The sequence below is a fragment of the Crinia signifera genome, chromosome 4 (assembly GCF_055691185.1).
Source record: "Crinia signifera chromosome 4, ASM5569118v1, whole genome shotgun sequence".
Lineage (NCBI taxonomy): Eukaryota > Metazoa > Chordata > Amphibia > Anura > Myobatrachidae > Crinia > Crinia signifera.
In genome coordinates, this window is record NC_139220.1 from 101968021 (window position 1) to 101987420 (window position 19400).

General features: G+C 47.2%; 1 protein-coding gene across 1 annotated transcript in view; it reads left to right on the top strand.

The window, feature by feature from the left end:
• Positions 1-19400, top strand: part of RGS14 (regulator of G protein signaling 14) — a 99551-nt gene continuing 80151 nt past the window's right edge. The window contains exons 1-2 of the mRNA XM_083182072.1: positions 1-161; positions 16187-16315. Coding sequence (XP_083038198.1) covers positions 138-161; positions 16187-16315 — 153 coding nt within the window. The 5' untranslated portion in view covers positions 1-137. The remainder of the gene's footprint in view (positions 162-16186; positions 16316-19400) is intronic.

Genomic DNA, 19400 nt, shown 5'->3' on the forward strand with positions numbered 1-19400 from the left:
GCACGCTTCTTACCGACGTCAGCATTTGTGAGGATTTTTTCCATAGTTCAGAAGTCTCTCCCTCTTTATTCTTCTATCAGCTCCTATCCTGATGATCAACTTCTCCTCCTCCAGCTCCTGTACAGGTCACTTCCAGGATGTTCTCAGAGCCAGAGAGAAAGGTAAAACATATTCCTCAGGTTTTCCCCCTAGTCTCTGTGTTCTGTAATGAATGCAGTACCTCTCTATCAGGGCAAATATATTACTAGATGGCTTTTAGCATATGCTATAGTGGTGATGATTTCCTGTTTGCATATATATATATATATATATATATTAGTGTTGGGCACGTTAACGCGTCAGCACATTAACTGAGATTAAAAAAATTAACGCAGTTAACGCGCGGGGTGAGGGGGGGGGGGGAAATCACTGCAGCGGCAGGGAGTGGGGAACGGGGCTGGGGTACCGGGAAACGGACGGGCAGGGGCGGGCTGGGCAGGGGGGGCAGGGTGCCATGTGCCCCCGGGCCGCTTAGCCAGTCACTGGCTGCAGGCCACGCTGGTCACCATCCACCTCCTCCAGGCACAGGCAGCCCTCCTGCGCTGGCCGCGGCTTCCAGAACACGGCCGCGGCTACAGGAAAATGGCCGCCGGCCCCCTGCACTGAGTACATATCCTCAGTGCAGGAGGCCGGCGGCCATCTTCCTGTAGCCGCGGCCGTGCTCTGGAAGCCGCGGCCAGCGCAGGAGGGCGGCCTGGAGGAGGTGGATGGTGATCCAGCGCGGCCAGTAGCCAGTGACTGGCTAAGCGGCCCGCGGGAGCAGGAGGGCTGTCTGTCCCGGACCCCCCAGCCCAGCAACAATGGTGAGTTGCTGGTGGGGGCATGTGTGTCTCCTCTGGCACTGTGGGGGCATGTGTGTCTCCTCTGGCACTGTGGGGGCATGTGTGTCTCCTCTGGCACTGTGGGGGCATGTGTGTCTCCTCTGGCACTGTGGGGGCATGTGTGTCGTCTCTGGCACTGTGGGGGCATGTGTGTCTCCTCTGGCACTGTGGGGGCATGTGTGTCTCCTCTGGCACTGTGGGGGCATATGTGTCTCTGGCACTGTGGGGGCATCTCTGGCACTGTGGGGGCATCTCTGGCACTGTGGGGGAATCTCTGGCACTGTGGGGGCATATGTGTATCTGGCACTGTGGGGGAATATCTGGCACTGTGGGGGCATATGTGTCTCTGGCACTGTGGGGGCATATGTGTCTCTGGCACTGTGGGGGGCATATGTGTCTCTGGCACTGTGGGGGGCATATGTGTCTCTGGCACTGTGGGGGGCATATGTGTCTCTGGCACTGTGGGGGCATATCTGGCACTGTGGGGGCATATGTGTATTTGGCACTGTGACAATCCCCCTTGGCAACGAGCATGGAACCCCTGGCAAGGAGATTTTAGGTAAGCGGCACTTATGTGCCTATCAGCGCGATTAATCGCAGTTAATCGCAAAAATGTCATGAGATTAATCGAGATTAATCGCGTTGCCCACCACTAATATATATATATATATATATATATATATATATATATATATATATATATAACCTAAGCCTGCTCGATGCAAAAGCTTTAAAAGCTAGTCTGCTACCTTGTGATCTGTGTTTCTGTATGTGTGATTGCCTCCGTTTTTCTATATGTATGAAAGAGATGTAGTTTCACTCACTGCCAACAGATGGCAGTGTTTCGGTTACAAACGGACACTAGACATATATACATGTCTAGTGCCCGTTTGTAACCGAAACACTGCCATCTGCTGGCAGTGAGTGAAACTACATCTCTTTCACACATACAGAAACACAGAGGCAATCACAAGGTAGCAGATTAGCTTTCAAGGCTTTTTCTTCGAGCGGGCTTAGCTAGTGTGTGTATGTATATATATGTATATATATATATATATATATATATATATATATATATATATATAAGGGGATGGATTGTCCGGCACTCTCGTCGATAGTTTAAAGTGCCCCGGTGCCTTCCTCAAAGTAGTATGTAGGCAGCTGTCCCAGGAGTGTGTGACCCCTATAACAGACAGGCGGCACTCACGGGCGTTGGTTGTATCCAATTTTATAAAGGGTTAAATGGTGATACAAGGCAGTCAAAGAATGGTCGACGTTTCAAAGCCGTGTCGGCTTTTTCCTCAGGACGTGTGCTTTAGAAAAGTGCTGATAGTGCTGTGCAAAAGATCAGAGCAGTATATGGGGGGGAGGTGGGCTCCCCGGGAGCCAGGCAGCACAGGCTGCCCCCCGGGAGAGCCAGCAGGGGACCAGGTATTCACTGCACCCGATCGTGCATATGTAATGATCGGGTGCAGTGAATATATGAATATCTAATGAGAGGCTCTCGGCTCCCGGCCCCCTGCTGGCTGCTCTGTGTAAAAAAAAAATTAAATATATATTAAAACATAGAAACATAGAATTTGACGGCAGATAAGAACCACTTGGGCCATCTAGTCTGCCCCTTTTTTAAACATGTTACCTCAAACCATATTTGATCCTTATTTTTTTGTAAGGATATCAATATGCCAATCCCAAGCATGTTTAAATTGTACTACTGTATTTGCCTCTACCACCTCTGATGAGAGGCTATTCCACTTATCTACTACTCTTTCTGTGAAGTAATTCTTCCTCACATTTCCCCTGAATCTTCCTCCCTCTAGTTTCAGTGCATGTCCTCGTGTTCTGTTGCTCCTCTTCCTGTGAAGAATGTCTCCCACCTGTACCTTGTTAAAACCATTGATATATTTGAACGTTTCTATCATGTCCCCCCTTTCCCTTCTCTGCTCTAAAGTATACATATTGATATATTTTAGTCTTTCCTGGTACATTTTGTGATGTAGGCCATGCACCATATTAGTTGCCCTAATAGATGTGCATCTATTCACCAGTGCTCAACAGCAGAGCAAAACAGGACAGAGGGTCTCCCAACTGCTGCCCCCCCCCCCCCCCATCACGGGGCACTGCTGTTCGCGGTTGGGATGCAGGACAGTCACAAAAATTTGTGACTGTCCCGTAGGGTGACCAACTCATCCCTTTAATCCAGGACACATATTAATTACACAGGTTATGTGGCAGTTTAAAACCAGGTGAAATGGAGTCTTGAGGTGTGGCAGTTTAAAACCAGGTGAAAGCCAGCCACAGAACCTGTGTAATTAATATGTGTCCCAGATTAAAGGGATGAGTTGGTCACCCTACTGTCCCGTGAAAATCAGGCCAGTTGGGAGTTATGTCTTACAGTGACGTTCAGTGAGGTAAGGCAGGTGAAGTGATTTGTCCCAGTGATTTGAATGTCTATCTAGACACTGTCTATCTAATAAGCTACACCCGTGTATGTGACTCCAGTATGTGTGATCACCCCCTTGTATGTGACCCTTCCCAGAACTTCCTCTCCCAGGAGCCCTTGCACCTCCCTGCAGCTCCTGAGTCTCCCAGCAGCCCCCAGGACTCACAGCAGTTCCCTCCTCAGTTGGAAAATTGAGGGAGACCACCGGGAGTCACAGAGACCAGTGCAGACCCCCAGAGAGGTGAGCATTCTTTTTATAACCTATTTTATGTGCTGCAAGATTTTCAGTGCCGAATACCACACAACCATTTTTTTTTATTGATAACTTGGATATTGGGGGCCTGATTACCTGTGGTTATCCAAAACTGGCTGGGAGGTAAGCAAGGGTATTTTACCCTGCTAAATCTTGCTCACAATTGAATGCCCCAAGTGTCACTCAATTGTTTTACCCTATGAGCACACTGACCTGGTGCTCTGATGTCATACAGCACCAGATATGCTTTTGTGATTAGACGCCGTCTGTACTTTAGGACTCATTTACAGCTGGACACATACTGTATGTGCTCAGAGCCTCTGCTGGGAAAAAAAAAAACAAGAAGAAAAAAGTATTTACATATAAATGTGTCAGCTCAATAACAGTAACATCTGTGTCTGACAAATGTCAGCTGTAGAAAGTATATATCTCAACTTACTCAGAACTGTAACTAGACTTTTTTTGATGCCCTGTTCCAGAAGGAGAAATGGCATGCCCCTACCCCTTTTCATGACAAAACTGATCCCAGAGAAAGCCCCTTCCCACATTATATACTATAACTGTTGCATTCCAGTCAAACACATTACTCACTGAGGGATTTGATCTTGCATGACAACAACTATAACATTTCTAACAGCACTGAAATTCAGCAGATCTATAGGGGCCCATACACGGTCTGTTAAACGGATCCGTTTGGGTCTTAATTAGCATGCATCGTATCGGATCGCATGCCTAGTGCATGCCTAGTGCATGCAATGCGATCCGATACGATGTTTAGCTAGTACAAAAAGTATGTGCAGCACATACTTTTTGTACCGTACTATGTGATGCGCGGGAGCGCGCATCGCATAGTACAAAACGGACGGTCCGGGAACGGACCGTCTATGGGTACCTTTAGTATTGTTCAGCCACACACCCAATGCTGGGCAATCACACACTACATAGATCTGTTCAGCTAAAATTATGATTATTTATTTCACAAGATACAAAGGGCGAGATTCTCTATTACAGAAATGCAGTAAAAACCCCGTTATCAGGGTTTGTACCGCATTTCTGTATTCTCTAACCCCCCTCCGCAGTGTCACCGCTGCGGAGGGAATCGCCAGCAAAAGCTGGCGGTTCCCTGCAGAAGCCTATGGGCTTCTTACCGCAGCGGTGTGTGAGGGATCCGTCACGGATCCCTCCCAGCATGCCCTGCGGCCGGCGCGTCAGTCTGCGCATGCGCAGACGGACTCCCGGGTCATAGACCCGGAAGCCCAGCAACGGCGCCGCATCGCAAGGGACAGCTCTTATCGCAAGAGCTGTCCCTTGCTTTAATGACCGCATATTTTAGAGAATATGCGGTCATTAGAAATGCGGTGGCCGGCGAAGAGGGCTGCGGATTTTAGAGAATCCCGCCCAAAGTGAGCTTCAAATACTTAGAATTCTCTAGAGTGCTGTGGAGGGTTCGATAGCTCAATAAATAGTGTCTGACTGCAATGCCACAGACTGTGGGTCTAAATCCCAGGTATGGCAGCATTTTATAATGTAACAAAGAACAGATTGAATAACAGCTCTCAAGTTAAGTATGAACATGGATGATGTGTATATATATATTAGTGAGAGGTCAGGAGATGCTGGACTTCAGAGAGGAGGGATGCTAAAATTGAAAATGATTAATACAGAAAATTGACCCGTGCCATAAACCGTGCCCCGTACACACTTCGCACCACCCAAGTTATGGCCCTGAGGATGGCATGGAGAGAGCACTGAGTTAGAATAGATATGCAGCTTGATAGTGTAAATGCTAAAAACCTTTGTATTTTAGAAACTGGGATCTGCTGCACTGAAGGCAGGCTCAACCTGAGAAGGGGTGGGGCTTCAAGGCAAGTGGCTATTGTCTCTGATAACGGGGCATGGTCTAGCAACCCCCGTTCTCTGCAGTTTGGGGATGTGCCCAGCACTCCCCGTGTGGCTGGGCAGCTCCGGGCTTCCTCTCCACACTGAGGATCTCAGAGCAGCAGTGATCTCTGGCTCCCCTCAACTCCCCCATCCCCCACCTGCCCATGGGACACTGTGTACCGCGGGAGGGACAGTCTGCAATTAGTGGGAATTATGTTTTACTTTTACCCTATTTGGATCCAGTATAATAATGTAATTGTCATAAATACAAGAGTATTCTTCCATTATTTTTATGATAAAAAGATCAGGCTGGCTACCTATTGTCTTTTTACCATCTGATCTACCTATGATAAGTACTTGTAGCCATGTTGATTCCAAAATGCTGCTATGTATACCATTGCTTTCTTTTGAATGCACTTTAATATAAAATTCAAAATTCAAAATGTGTGTTGTGCTGATCTCTTGTCCTTTTGGAAAAATGCAATATATAATTACTATGTGACTCAGCACCTGCAATCTCTAATTGAAAACGCTGTGAGGTTTTTCTTCTATACTTGGATATGTAGATGTAGATTCTAGTTCACACTTTCTGACAAAATCCTTTTTAGATGGACAAAGCCATGTGCACTGCAGGGGGGCAGATGTAACTTGTGCAGAGAGAATTAGATTTGGGTGGGGTTTTACTTCAAAGTGAGATCTATATTGCAGTGTAAAAATTAAGCAACCAGTATTTACCCTGCACAGAAACAAAATAACTCACCCAAATCTAATTCTCTCTGCAGATTTTACATCTGCCCCCCAGCAGTGCACATGGTTTTGTCCATCTAAGAAGGATTATGTCAGAAAGAGTGAACTAGAATAAGGCCCAGTATATCATACCTCCCAACTTTCAATGTAAGGCTAGCGAGACCTAGCCCAAAAAGGAGCAGGGCTTTGGTCGGAGGGGCAGAGCTACTTGCCCAGGGGGCGGGCTTGGTGACGAGACCCCACATTTTTCATTATTTTTGGGGGCATGTCCAACGCTGCTTGAGCAGCTCTCAGCTTCCCTCTCTGCAAAAGCTGAGCAGCAGTGACCACCTGTTCCCCCCAACTGTCTCCACGCCCCTGAAAATATTCAATTTCTCCCGAAAGTGGGTGAGTGCTGTGATTCACGGGCACAGGAAGCAGAGCAAAATGACACATTTCCCACGGAATGTGGCTGGGGCCCCAGTTGCAGGCTCCACCAGTGTAGAGACGGAAAAACGTGTGTGTGTCTCAGAAGAAAAACTGTCCATTAGGGGGAGTTTCTGGGTGCAATTCAATTAAATTATTGAAGGATATATATTAATGAATCACAAAACATGGATGTCCACCATTGCTTAACCATTGATGATCGCAACCAATGGTACAATTGATCTTACTATCAATGGTATGAATCTGTTGATGCTTTAAGAGTAAAAAAAAAAAAGAAAAGACAAGTCATCATCAGATCTTAAAATCCCTGCTACAGCATTGTTAAGGCCTCCATACATGCTGTGATAGCGGAGTGTGATGCGATGCACGCTCCAGCTGGCATCGCATCGCACAGTACAAAAAGTATGTGCTGCACATCATTTTTGTACTGCCCCCGGATCGCAGCACATGCAAATCACATGCAAAATGCATGTGTTGCGATGCGATACAGCCGATAACTCATCGCATTGCACAGCGTGTGTATGGGGGCCTTTAGGCCATCTAAGCACCTTAATTTTCATAAGAATGTCAATGGAGTCTACAAGAATAAAGTATCAACCAGCCAACTCCTAACTGCAATGTTACAGGCTGTGTTTCAAAAATGAAAGTTAAGAGCTGGTTAATATCTACTATATCTTTGTCCCCTTTATGTCAGGGTTGCCTACCCTCCCGGAATGGCCGGAAGTCTCCCACTGCGCACCCTGATTGCGGTCGTCTTCCCCCACGATGTCGGCATTTAAATGCCGCAATCCGTGGGTCTCAGAGGAGGGGGCGGAGCAAAAATGTCACAATTGTGTCATTTTAGCCTGTCCCCCTTCACACAGATCTGTGAATGTGCCTATTTTACATACTGGGGGTGGAGCTTATTGACACCACACTCAAGCCCCGCCCCCAGAACTGCTGCTGAAATTCTCCTCTCCAGGCTTCCTCCCTGGAGAGGAAATTCTTAAAGTCGACAACCGTGCTTTATCTTCTTCCCAGACCTAGTAATAGACCCCCAAATCACTGTCTGAAGCAAGGTGGTATCCTCCACTAGGGTAGCAGCATTTTACACAGCAGTATGGTAATTCATATGACACTTGTTAACTAGGGCATAAGATTACTGATAAGTGTTGCTGGAAAGAAGCAGAACAAAAACATTAGTGATAGATAGTGTAGCTGGTGCTGCATTTATACATCAGTCCGACTTGTCGGACATGATGTCCCCGGCAGCTGCCCGGGAGGGGTCACATGAATGAGACACTTCATGTACCACGTTCTGCATGTGATAAATCGCATGCGATTTATCACATGCAACCATAGGCGTGCGCAGCACATTTCATTAGGGGGTGTACTTTTCATTAAGGGATGTCTTACACGCCCATTGGGTGTGTCTAACACCACCAATCAGACGTGTCTACCATCAGCTATTCGCACTCTCTACAATATAAAACATCTCTCAGCCGCACCATAATCTTCTGCCTAGTTCAGTTTTAATCTTCTAATTACTCTGCGTAACAGTAAATGCAAATAAAGTCATAAACATACATGAATGATGCAGGTATGTAGTGATATGACAATGGTCTATTCCAATTAACAATGCAAAACACACATACTTGATTGATGGGCGCTTGTTTTAGTGGAATACCAGTTCTAAAAAGCAAAAGTATATAAGTGAGGGCACAGCATTAGGGGGTGCCTGTGCACCCCTAACACTCTATGTGTGCTCGCCTATGCATGCAACTCCCGGAGAGCTGCAGGCAGAGGAAACAGGGGGTGGGGGATGCCGGCGAGGGGCTCAGGGAGTGGGGGATGGCAGCAGGCGACCAGAGAGATGGGCGGAGGGAGCAGGGAGGGCAGTTGTGGGAACCAGGGAGCCGGCAGGGGAAGCCGGGTAGCAGACGCACTTAAAAAAAGGTACTTGTGTAGTTTCACGGCGGCATGCTATGATACGTTGTCAGCGTAGTCATCCCTGCGGCAGCCCTGCGTAGTTAGTGTAGTGTCCCCGTCAGGCAGCGTAGTCACCATACTGTCCCCACGAGCTGCAGCTCTGTCCCCGGCATCCCTGGCAAGCCTAGTGAGCACCTCTCACACAGCGCGGGTAACCATCAGATCCCCTGACAGCAGAGAGGCGATCATGCGGGCACCGGCGGAGAGGCGCTCCATCTGCCTGTGACACACGAGCGTCTCATACGCAAGAGTGTCTCAGTAATTTGTGCGGCAGGGTACGACAACCCTGCCTGTGTCCGCTTTAGGGAGACGGTCAGGGTTAGGGGTTCGGTCACGTGTGCGTCTCGTGCACAAAGGGGGGGGGGGTGCGTGTGCAAGTGTGTCTCATGCACAATAAAGGATGCATTTGCCAGTGCTCCATGTTACATACTGGCAAATGCCTCCATTTCAAACCCCCACTATCCACGCCAGCCCGAAGCATGGCGAGCCCTGTGAGGGGACGCGGTACACGTCCTCCCCATCTGTTCATTCGCCCACTATATTGATAGTGATTTTATAAAGTGTGGCGAGCACAGCGAGCCACCGAGCCCAAGGAGATGTGAAATACATGTGAAATATTCTGCGTCTGCTCGCTTGTTTTACACATCCCCTCGTGTGGCTCGCTGTGCTCACCACGCTTCGGTGTTGGTGGCTCGCTGTGCTTGCCACACTTTATAAAATCCACGCCGATGTGGATAGTGGGGTTATGAACAGGTCGGGAGGACGCGTACCACATCCCCTCGCGGGGCTCATTGCGCTCGCCACGCTTTGGCCTGATGTGGATAGTGGGGGTGTTTCAGGAACACATTCATACCTGTCATGTTAGGCAGGTTAAAAATGGTCAATGGTTCCCACACATGGGGCAGATGTATTAAGCCTTAACAAGAGTTAAATGCAAGGGTGATAAGGAGAGATAAACGTCCAGCCAATCAGCTCCTTACTGACTTTTTTAAAACACAGGCTGTAACATGGCAGTTAGCAGGTGATTGGCTGGATGTTTATCTCTCCTTATCATACTTGGATTTATCTCTTGTTAAAGCTTAATACATCTGCCCCAATGTAATAAGCGCTGACAAAACACTGACTGACTATGCTAACTGCATAACACTGACTGACTACGCTAACTGCATAACGCTGACTGACTACGCTAACTGCGTAACGCTGACTGACTACGATAACTGTGTAATGCTGACTGACTACGCTGTGTAAGCTCAGTTTAGCCGCGAATGTACACACAGTCACAGATACAAGCTGACTACGCGACTACGCTGGCTGTGGGAACACGACGCTGATGCTGAATGGGGCGCTGACTATGCTGACTACACTGGCTGCGATGCTGACAGGAACACTACGCTGACTATGTAACTGCTGCCGTGAAACTATACAAGTACCAAAAAAAAGCCTATACAAATGAATGGGCAGCCATTGATTTGCTGAGACCTCTCTCAGCCAATTAAGAGGTCTCAGCCAATCAGTGGCTTCCCATTCATTTGTATGGTTTTGTGTGTGTGTGTGTGTGTGTGTGTGTGCATACTGCCCGGCCTCCGTCGCCCTCCTGCTCCTTCAGCCCGGATCTCTGGTCGCTGGCATCCTCCGCCCGCTGCCATCCCCCACCCGGCTCTGGGCTGCACATAAGTTTTAGCAAATCAAGTTGGACAGGATGCGATTTGGGCCAATTTCTGAATCGGGTGAAATCGTGCCATAATCAGGGCCGAATTTCCCATTAGGCACGTGAGGCACGTGCCTAGGGGCGGCACATGTTTGGGGGCGGCACTTGTAGGCCTGTGATAGTACTGTCAGCCCAAAATGTACCAATAACTGCAAAATATCCACTGTACTGTACTATATTCCATCTAAAATAGAGTGTAAATGGATAGGACATGCAGATACTGCCCCTGTAACTGTCCTACTTAGTAAATATGTATACATAATAAAAGAACATGTCAATTAGTGGCTTTTTTTATAACTCCATTATATTGTCTATTATCAAATGAGGGCTTATAAGTAAACAATAAAAATAATAGACAGGGGGTGGGGGGCGGCGTTATTGTTGTGCCTAGGGGCGCTGTCATCCCAAAATCCGCCCCTGGCCATAATTGCAAAGTGTATGGGGGCCTTTAAACTCATTGCTGCAATACTATAAATTCTAGTGATTTATAGTACGTAGTCAAAAACAGAATAAGGGCATTCAGTCTTATAATTAGGCAATTTCAAAAACCGATGCCCTGTCGAGAAATCAGACGGTTTGCAAGTTTATTTTTCCCATGTGTAATAATTATAATAACAACAACAACATCGTTTAATAATAGGTATATTTATGGGGGGGTATCAAACTTTCAAAAAAGAGGAATCCAGCCATTGATGATAACAACCAATCAGATTCTAGCTGTCAATTTATAGACTTTACTAATAGATGATAGCTCGCATCTGATTGGTTGATATGAGCCACATGTGTGCTTCTCTTTTTAGAAGGTTTGATAAATGTCCCATACAATTTTTGAGACAAGAATGCTACTACTTAGCATAACAGTTTACATAAAACATAATACGTTCCTGACAAATGTGTTTGTGGCCCATGTTAAGCATTGATCCTTAATTCCCGGCATAGAAGGAATTCCTAACAGATCACTTGCATACTTGTGATCCATATACTAAGACATTCAGACACAAAGCTTCTCATGTTCTCCCTTGTAGTATATCAATGTCCTGTCAATGGTTGGTTTCCATGTGGCCGTCACTAAGAGATGGCTGAGGGCCCTGGTGTCATGCACTGACGTGATATGTGGAAGACGGGGTAGTCATGGCAACTTTCCTGTGCAAATATTGGACAATCTGCTTGGACTCTGTTTATCTGTCACAGGAAGTATTAAACGGCTCAGCTGGATGGCTGCTGTTATAGTTATTTTAATAAATATTGTAGCAAATATTCGGAGGTCTGAAGATACTGCTGAATATAATGAGGACATTTGTATGTATGTAAAGCAGCTGTCCATACACCATAAAATCAGTTCTAATGTAAACATTACTAAGGGCCATGAAACGCCGCCCACTGCCCCACCAACTGAAACCCCCCAGTCAATTGAATCCCCTCTTTAACATGCGAGGGGATGTGTACACTAAAGGTGGCCATACACACGCAGATTTATCTTCAGATCTGGCTGGTTGCATACCCTCCAACATGACCCATTCCATTAGGTACAAAATGCTCTGTTCCTGGACTTTCCTGCCAGTAGCAGTTACAGAGGTGGGGCTCCAGCACAGTCCAATATTCAAAGAGGGGTGGTCACATCAACGGTCAGTGAGTCCAGGACAGTGAGGTTTGGTGTGGCTCCCCTTTTTGAATATTGGACTGTGCTGCAGGCTCACATCTGTAACTGCCACTGGCAGGGAAGTCCAGGAAGAGAGCATTTTGTACCTAATGGAATGGGTCATGTTGGAGGGTATGTGGTTGGAACAAAAACTTGGTTATGGTTGAGAGCAAATGACAGCTGACCATTTGCTTGGAAATGCTGGAAAACTGACAAACTGTCACTCATCCATAACCATGTTTTTGTCCCAACCAGCCAGATCTGAAGATAAATCTTACTAGTGTATGGGCCCCTTTACACAACCCCTCGCATGCAGCCGCACGGGTGAAAAATCATAACCATCAAATCATTTTTCACCTGTTTGCTAATAAATGTCAGTCTAGACTGACTTTTATTATGGCTGCAGATTGGAAAATTTGGGGTGGGTGCTAATGTCATGTGATGCAAGCAGGCATATAAACACCTGCGTCTGCAGGGGTACCTCCAGCATTTTTAGGGGCACGCCCAAAAACCGCTGGGCTTCCCCTGCTTTCTCCCCCTTCCCGTCCCTCCTGGTGTGAAACTCTCCAAAGTCGCTCACTTCCGGGGCTTGCGCTTGCGGAAACCCTAACCTTCAGGGACGGGGCCAAATTTGCCCAGTTACGAACGGGTCTGAATCGGCCCCAATGTACATTGGGTCTGCTGATCAGGAGGATATTTAGCTTACTTTAGGGGTATATTTAATGAAGCTTCTAAAAATGAAAAGAGGTGATGTTGCCCATAGCAACCAATCAGATTCTCTCTGTCTTTTTCTAGGATGCAATAGAGCAATGACAGGATCCGATTGGTTGCTATGGGCAACATCAAATCTGTTAAATTTTGGAAGCTTTAATAAATTAACCCCATAGTCTCTATGGATTGCATTTGTGGATGCGGCCAGAGCCGGTGCCACCACTAGGCAAGTTTAGGCATTTGCCTAGGGCGACGGCCACTGGAGGGCAGTAGTCGGGAGCAGGGAACCCCCTGGATGGAGGTGATTGGCTGCCTGTCACTCCGCCCCAGCAACCTCAATCCAGGAACCCCCCTGGATGCAGGTGAGCAGCTAAGCGGCTAAGCGGCTCCCCCCCCCCCCCACACCCAGCAACCTTGGTGGCTACCGCCGCATCGCCCCCTCCCCCCCATGGAATCACTTCACACCCGGCCAATGCCGCTGTGGAGCAATATGGCACCCGGCAGGAGAGTGGCTCCCCCCACCCCCAGCAAACTCGGCGGCTGCCGCCTCATTGCTCCCGCCCGCCACCCCAACACTGGTATGAAGTGACGCAGTGGCAGCATCGCACCCGATGCAGCGGCAGCACCCACCCGTGGAGCAACCGCATCATCCACCCCCCCTGTAGCAGCGCTCCGGTGCCTAGCACCGGCAAGATTATATCAAAAGCACCAAGAAAATATAAACATTATTTAAATAAATATTTGTTATGTAACATCAAAATGTACAGTAAGTGTGCTATTACGCTTTTACTCCAGATACTAAACATATTGGGGCATATGCAATTGTGTTCGGGATATTGGACACAAAAATATCCATGATCCCTTCAGTAGCTGGGTGCACTACTGTGCATGTTCTAATGGTGAATGCCCCTTTCCTGGTAGTAGTTTTTTATAATTCAATGTAGCCCTGGCCCATAGCCTACAATGGACTAAAAGGGTCAAACTCCAGGATACAGTTTGCATATTGCATATGCATGCATACGTTGTATGTGGCAACTACTACCATACTACCACGCACTCAACACGTCCAACGCTGCTTGAGCAGCTCTCAGCTTCCCTCTCTGCACAAGCTGAGCAGCCGTGACCACCTATTCCCCCCAACTGTCCCCACTCCCCTGAAAATATTCAAGTTCTCCCAGAAGTGGGTGAGTGCTGTGATTCACGGGCACAGGAAGCAGAGCAAAATTACACATTTCCAACGGAATGTGGCTGGGTTCCCAGGGGCAGGCTTCACCAGTGTGGAAACGTAAATAAAACTTGTGTGTGTCTCAGAAGAAAAACTGCCCATTAGGGGGAGTTTCTGGGTGCAATACAATGAAAATATTGAAGGATATTTATTACTGAATCACAAAAGATAGATGTCCACCATTGCTTAACCATTGATAATCGCAACCAATGGTACAATTGATCTTACTATCAATGGTATGAATCCGTTGATGCTTTAAGAGTAAAAAAAAAAAGAAAGAAAAGAAGAAAAGTCATCATCAAATCATAAAATCTCTGCTCCAGCAGTGTTAAGGCCTCCATACATGCTGTGATAGCGGCACGCAATGCGATGCACGCTCCCACAGGCATGGCATCGCACAGTACAATAAGTATGTGCTGCACATACCTTTGTACTGCCCGCGGATCGCAGCGCATGCAAATTACATGCGTTGCGATGCGATACAGCAGATAACTCATCGCATTGTACAGCGTGTATGGGGGCCTTAGGCCATCTAAGCACCTTAATTTTCATAAGAATGTCTAAGGAGTCTATTTACTAAGCCTTGCATGAACATAAACTAACAGGGATAAAGTATCAACCAGCCAACTCCTAACTGCAACATTACAGGGGGATGCAGTTGAAATCCCGGTGGTCGGAATCCCGGCGTTCAAAATCCTGACGCCGAAATCCCGACACTTTCTCCCTCCGGGATTTCGGCGGCCGGGATTCCGACCGCCAGGATTTCATACCGATCCCGTTACAGACTGTGTTTGAAAAATGAAAGTTAAGAGCTGGTTAATATTTACTATATCTTTGTCCCTTTTATCTCATGGTTGCCTACCCTCCCGGAATGGCCGGGGGTCCACCTCCCGGCACCCCGGAAAGGTGGGCAACCCTCCCGGATTCAGGGGCATCCTCCCGGATTACACAGCAGTATGGTAATTCACATGTCACTTGTTATTCATAAGAATACTGATAAGTGTTGCTGGAAAGAAGCAGATCTAAAACATTATTGATAGATAGTGTAGCTGGTGCTGCATTTATACATTAGTCCGACTTGTCCTAACCACAAGTCGGACATGATGACCCCGGCAGCTGCCCAGGAGGGGTCACATGCGATTAGGCACTTCATGTGCCACGTTCTGCATGTGATAAATCGCATGCGATTTATCACATGCAACTCCCAGGGAGGTGCAGGCAGAGGGAGCAGGGGGCAGCAGACATCGGCGAGGGGCTCAGGGAGTGGGAGGCGGCAGCAGGCGACCAGAGAGATGGGCGGTGGGTGCAGAGAGGGCAGCTGAGGGAACCAGGGAGCTGGGCAGGGGAAGCCGGGCAGCAGACAAAAAAGGTACTTGTGAAGTTTCAAGGCAGCATGCTACGCTACGTTGTCAGCGTAGTCATCCCCATGGCAGCCCTGCGTAGATTTAGAAATTTTTAAAACACTGAGGTTCAATTTACCTTGATTCATGATCTGAAAAAAAATCAACGATCTATGAAACAGATGATGAAGGAAGAACATCTGATTTCATTACTGGTATTGAGTATGAATGCAAACGCATTTTAACGTTATGGTGTAGGCTTTAAAAAATTACAGTCTTGGGCCTTTGGCAAAGAATAAGATTACATTTTACAGCAATTTTGGAAATTAATAAACCCCCAAAGTTATCTTGGGCAATGCCGGGTGGGTCAGCTAGTTGTTAGAATCTATATAATAAGTTGAAGTATATGCGTGCGTGTCTGTCACATTGCGGGCACACCGTGGCACTCAGAGCTAGCAAATTCAGCAACAAGGTACCTCTGTACCCGATGGTGTGCACCTCAAAGCCGTATTTGGGAAATATCATTTAGAAATTTAAAAAACACTGAGGTGTTTTACCTTGATTCATGATCTGAAATAAAAATCAACGATCAAGGAAATAGATGACGAAGGAAGAACACCACAATTGATTTCATTACTAGTATTGAGTATGAATAAGATTACATTTGACAGCAATTTTGGTAATGAAAAAAACCCCAAGGTTATCTCGGGCAACGCCGGGTGGGTCAGCTAGTTGTTTAAATATACACTACTGTAATAAATAACAAGACGATATAAAGACAGACTAATGAACTTAATAATAATGGGAAAGAAAAAAATGTATCATTGAATAAAATTAATAATCACTTGGCATCATGAATACAATTAATAATCACTTTAATAATCACTTGGCCATGATGGTAAGGCACTGCTAGTAATAATGTATATAATAATAATTGTGATATCTCTGACAATAATCCTAACGATGTCCCTTTTCTCATATGTAGAGATCGCTTCAGTTTTTGGAGTTCTCTTTCTGGGAGGTCAGAAACACGAAAAGTCGTCTCTCCACGTTGAGAAAAAAGTTCAAAGCTTCTAAATCGTTCTATATCAACCGCTCATTGGAGAAGAGGGAGGTGAGAACTCAATACCAAGAGGCGTTTGATCTGCACTCTACATAGTAAAAGGGTAATCCAGTGGTTTCCAACCCTTTTTGAATCAGGGCTCCCTAGAGTATCAGACTTTTTTGAGGGAACCTCTAGGCCAAATGATTTATATTAATCCAGTAAATTGTGTTTATATATCACCCTTTAGTTATGTGATGAGGGACAGCACTTGCTTCTGTTTGTGTACATAATTTACGATTGGTACCCACAAGCACAGTTTTTTCCTATTACATTCACTATAAATAATTTTCATTGGGCCAGGACCAGCAACGTAGGGCACCCATGCAAATGACTGAAGCCTCCCCAGGGTGTCTAGGCACATACTTTGTGAACCACTGGGGTAATCTATTAATTCTGTAGATGAAGGAGGCACGGTAATTTCATATATTTTAGATATGAAGTCACTCTTTCTGCATCAAGAGCAAAAGCAAAAAACTGCGGAATGCACAAGTGGCCCTCCTGCCTCCTGTCCAAAGTTGGGAGGTATTTGTAAGTGTTTCTGAAACAGGGCGTTGAAAGGGGATGTGGTCTTTGATAACGGGTCGTGGCCTCTCATCTTTCTTCCATCACTTTGAGGGCGTGTCCCTTATTAATGGAGATGCTAACTGCTCCCAGAGAATGGGCCGTGTGTATCCCTGGCTCTTCATCTGTGACAGGAGCCAGGTGTGCAGGAGAATATCAAACTGTTGGTGTCACCCCTGCTCCTGCGTTGTGACGCGACTGACCGAGTGTTTTTTTGTACATTGAGGTGGTTGTCTGCTTCTGCTGCATTAATAAGGATAATATTTAGAACATTTTCCCACACATAGGGTGACATTCTATGTGTAGCGGTAAAAAACGCATGATTTTTACCGCACCTAATCGCACTTTTGAAAATCGCAAGATTGGGCCGTTTTTCGCATATTTAATGAGATGTGAAAAACGGCCCAAATAGTGCGAATAGGTGCGATTTGATGCGATTTCTTTAATCCTGAAAATGTGCGATTTTCAGGTCTGAAAATCGCACATTTGCAGGAAATCGCAATAAAAAATAAAAAGAAACAACTGCACGGGGTCCCCCGCCAGAGCATAACCAGCCCCGGGCTCATTGAGCCGGTGCTGGTGACATAAAATCACGGTCCCCGACAAATAGGGGTCCCCTTGATTTAATGAAACAAGCACCAGGCTCAAGGTCCGGCGCTGGTTCCCAAAATACGGGGGACAAAATGACTAGGGGTCCCCCGCATTTCAAGAACCAGCACCAGACCCAACCAGCCAGCAGGGTAATGCCACAGCAGGGGAACACTTATTATATAAGGTCCCGCGGCCAAAGCATTATCCCCATGGCTGGCCAGCATGGGCAGGGGTCCTGGGGAAGTGGGGACCCCCCAAAGAAGGGGTCCCCCCCCTCCAGGACTTACCAGCCCATGCTGAAAGTCCGGGGCTGTCCCCGATGCCCCTGGGCGGTGGGCATCGGGCTGATGAAAAGTGTAAAAAAAGAATAAAAACTATTGTCTTATACTGTAGAACTATGAGTCCCAGCAAGCCTACCCCGCATGCTGGGACTTGGAGAACCACAAGTCCCAGCATGCGGGGCATTAAAGGGCCCGCTGGCACTTGTAGTTCCACAGTACAAGAAATAGTTAAATAAAACACACACTGACACCCAGAAAAATAAACGTTTAATACATCCACAGCCCACACATACTGATACTTACCTACCTTGAGCCCGTGGGTCGGTCCCTGGTTCCGGGGTCCGGGGTCCTGGCTCCTGGGCTGAAGAGTCCGGTTCCGGGGCCTTGGTCCTGGTTCCGGGGCTGGTCCGGGTTCCGGGGCTCCAGGGCTGAAGAGTCCGGTTCCGGGGCCTTGGTCCTGGTTCCGGGGCTGGTCCGGGGTCCTGGGCTCCAGGGCTGATGTCTCCGGGGTCCAGGTGAGTAGGATTTCCTTCCTTAGGAACCCCTTTTGGACTACTTCGGATCCTGGACCCTGGAGACATCAGCCCTGGAGCCCAGGACCCCGGACCAGCCCCGGAACCAGGACCAAGGCCCCGGAACCGGACTCTTCTGTCCAGGAGCCCCGGACCCCGGACCCAGGATCCAGGGACCGACCTACGGGCTCAAGGTAGGTAAGTATCAGTGTGTGTGTTATGTGTGTATTAAACTTTTATTTTTCAGGGTGTCAGTGTGTTTTATTTAACTATTTTTTGTACTGTAGAACTACAAGTGCCAGCGGGCCCTTTAATGCCCCGCATGCTGGGACTTGTGATTTCGGACGTTTTTGCGAAACAACTCGCCAAAGTCTAATTATCTCATCCCATAGAATGTCACCCAGAATCTGTCCATATTTTTGTGTGATTGAGGATGTACAGGCCACTTATGTCTGATATTTCCAGGAGGTTGCATCACCTATGTTTTTATTATTGCAGAAGCAGGTTGTAAATAGGTCCAAATGTTTGCAAGCTATCGCTCTGGTAAAACAAATATTGCGTTGCTTAGAATGTAATCATTCAGGATCTTTGTACTCAGTAAGTAATATCAGAGACCACAAGTTATGTAAACATATTAAGCTGTAACGTTATATCTGCGTGATATCACAGGCTGGTATGTGTGTCCTCACACTGTTTCTTCTTTCTAAATGAACATTAGACACATGCATACCTCCTAACATTTGATGAAAGCCAAGAGGGACATTTTAGGGGCATGGCCTACCGTAAATAGGCATGGCCTGCACTCGCGATGCTGCCGTGAGGCCACACCCCGTTGTCGCCTCTGTGGGGGCATGCTAAGCATCTCCGTGAGCTGCTGGCTATGCCCCCAGCCCCTATGGAAGCATCTATTCACAGATGACAGGTGGGGACTCCCAACTGCCCCCCCCCCCCCCACTTCGGGACACTGCCGACCTCAGGAGGGACGCGGGAACGTCCCAAAAAAACAGGATGTTCCTGCGAGAAGCAGGACATTTGGGAGTTATGCACATGTTAGAATTCTTATAGACACACGCAGGGCTGCAGGGGCTGGCCAGACTATGACTATGGATTAATCAGTACTGTTTCTTACTGTGTATTTAATGGTTATTA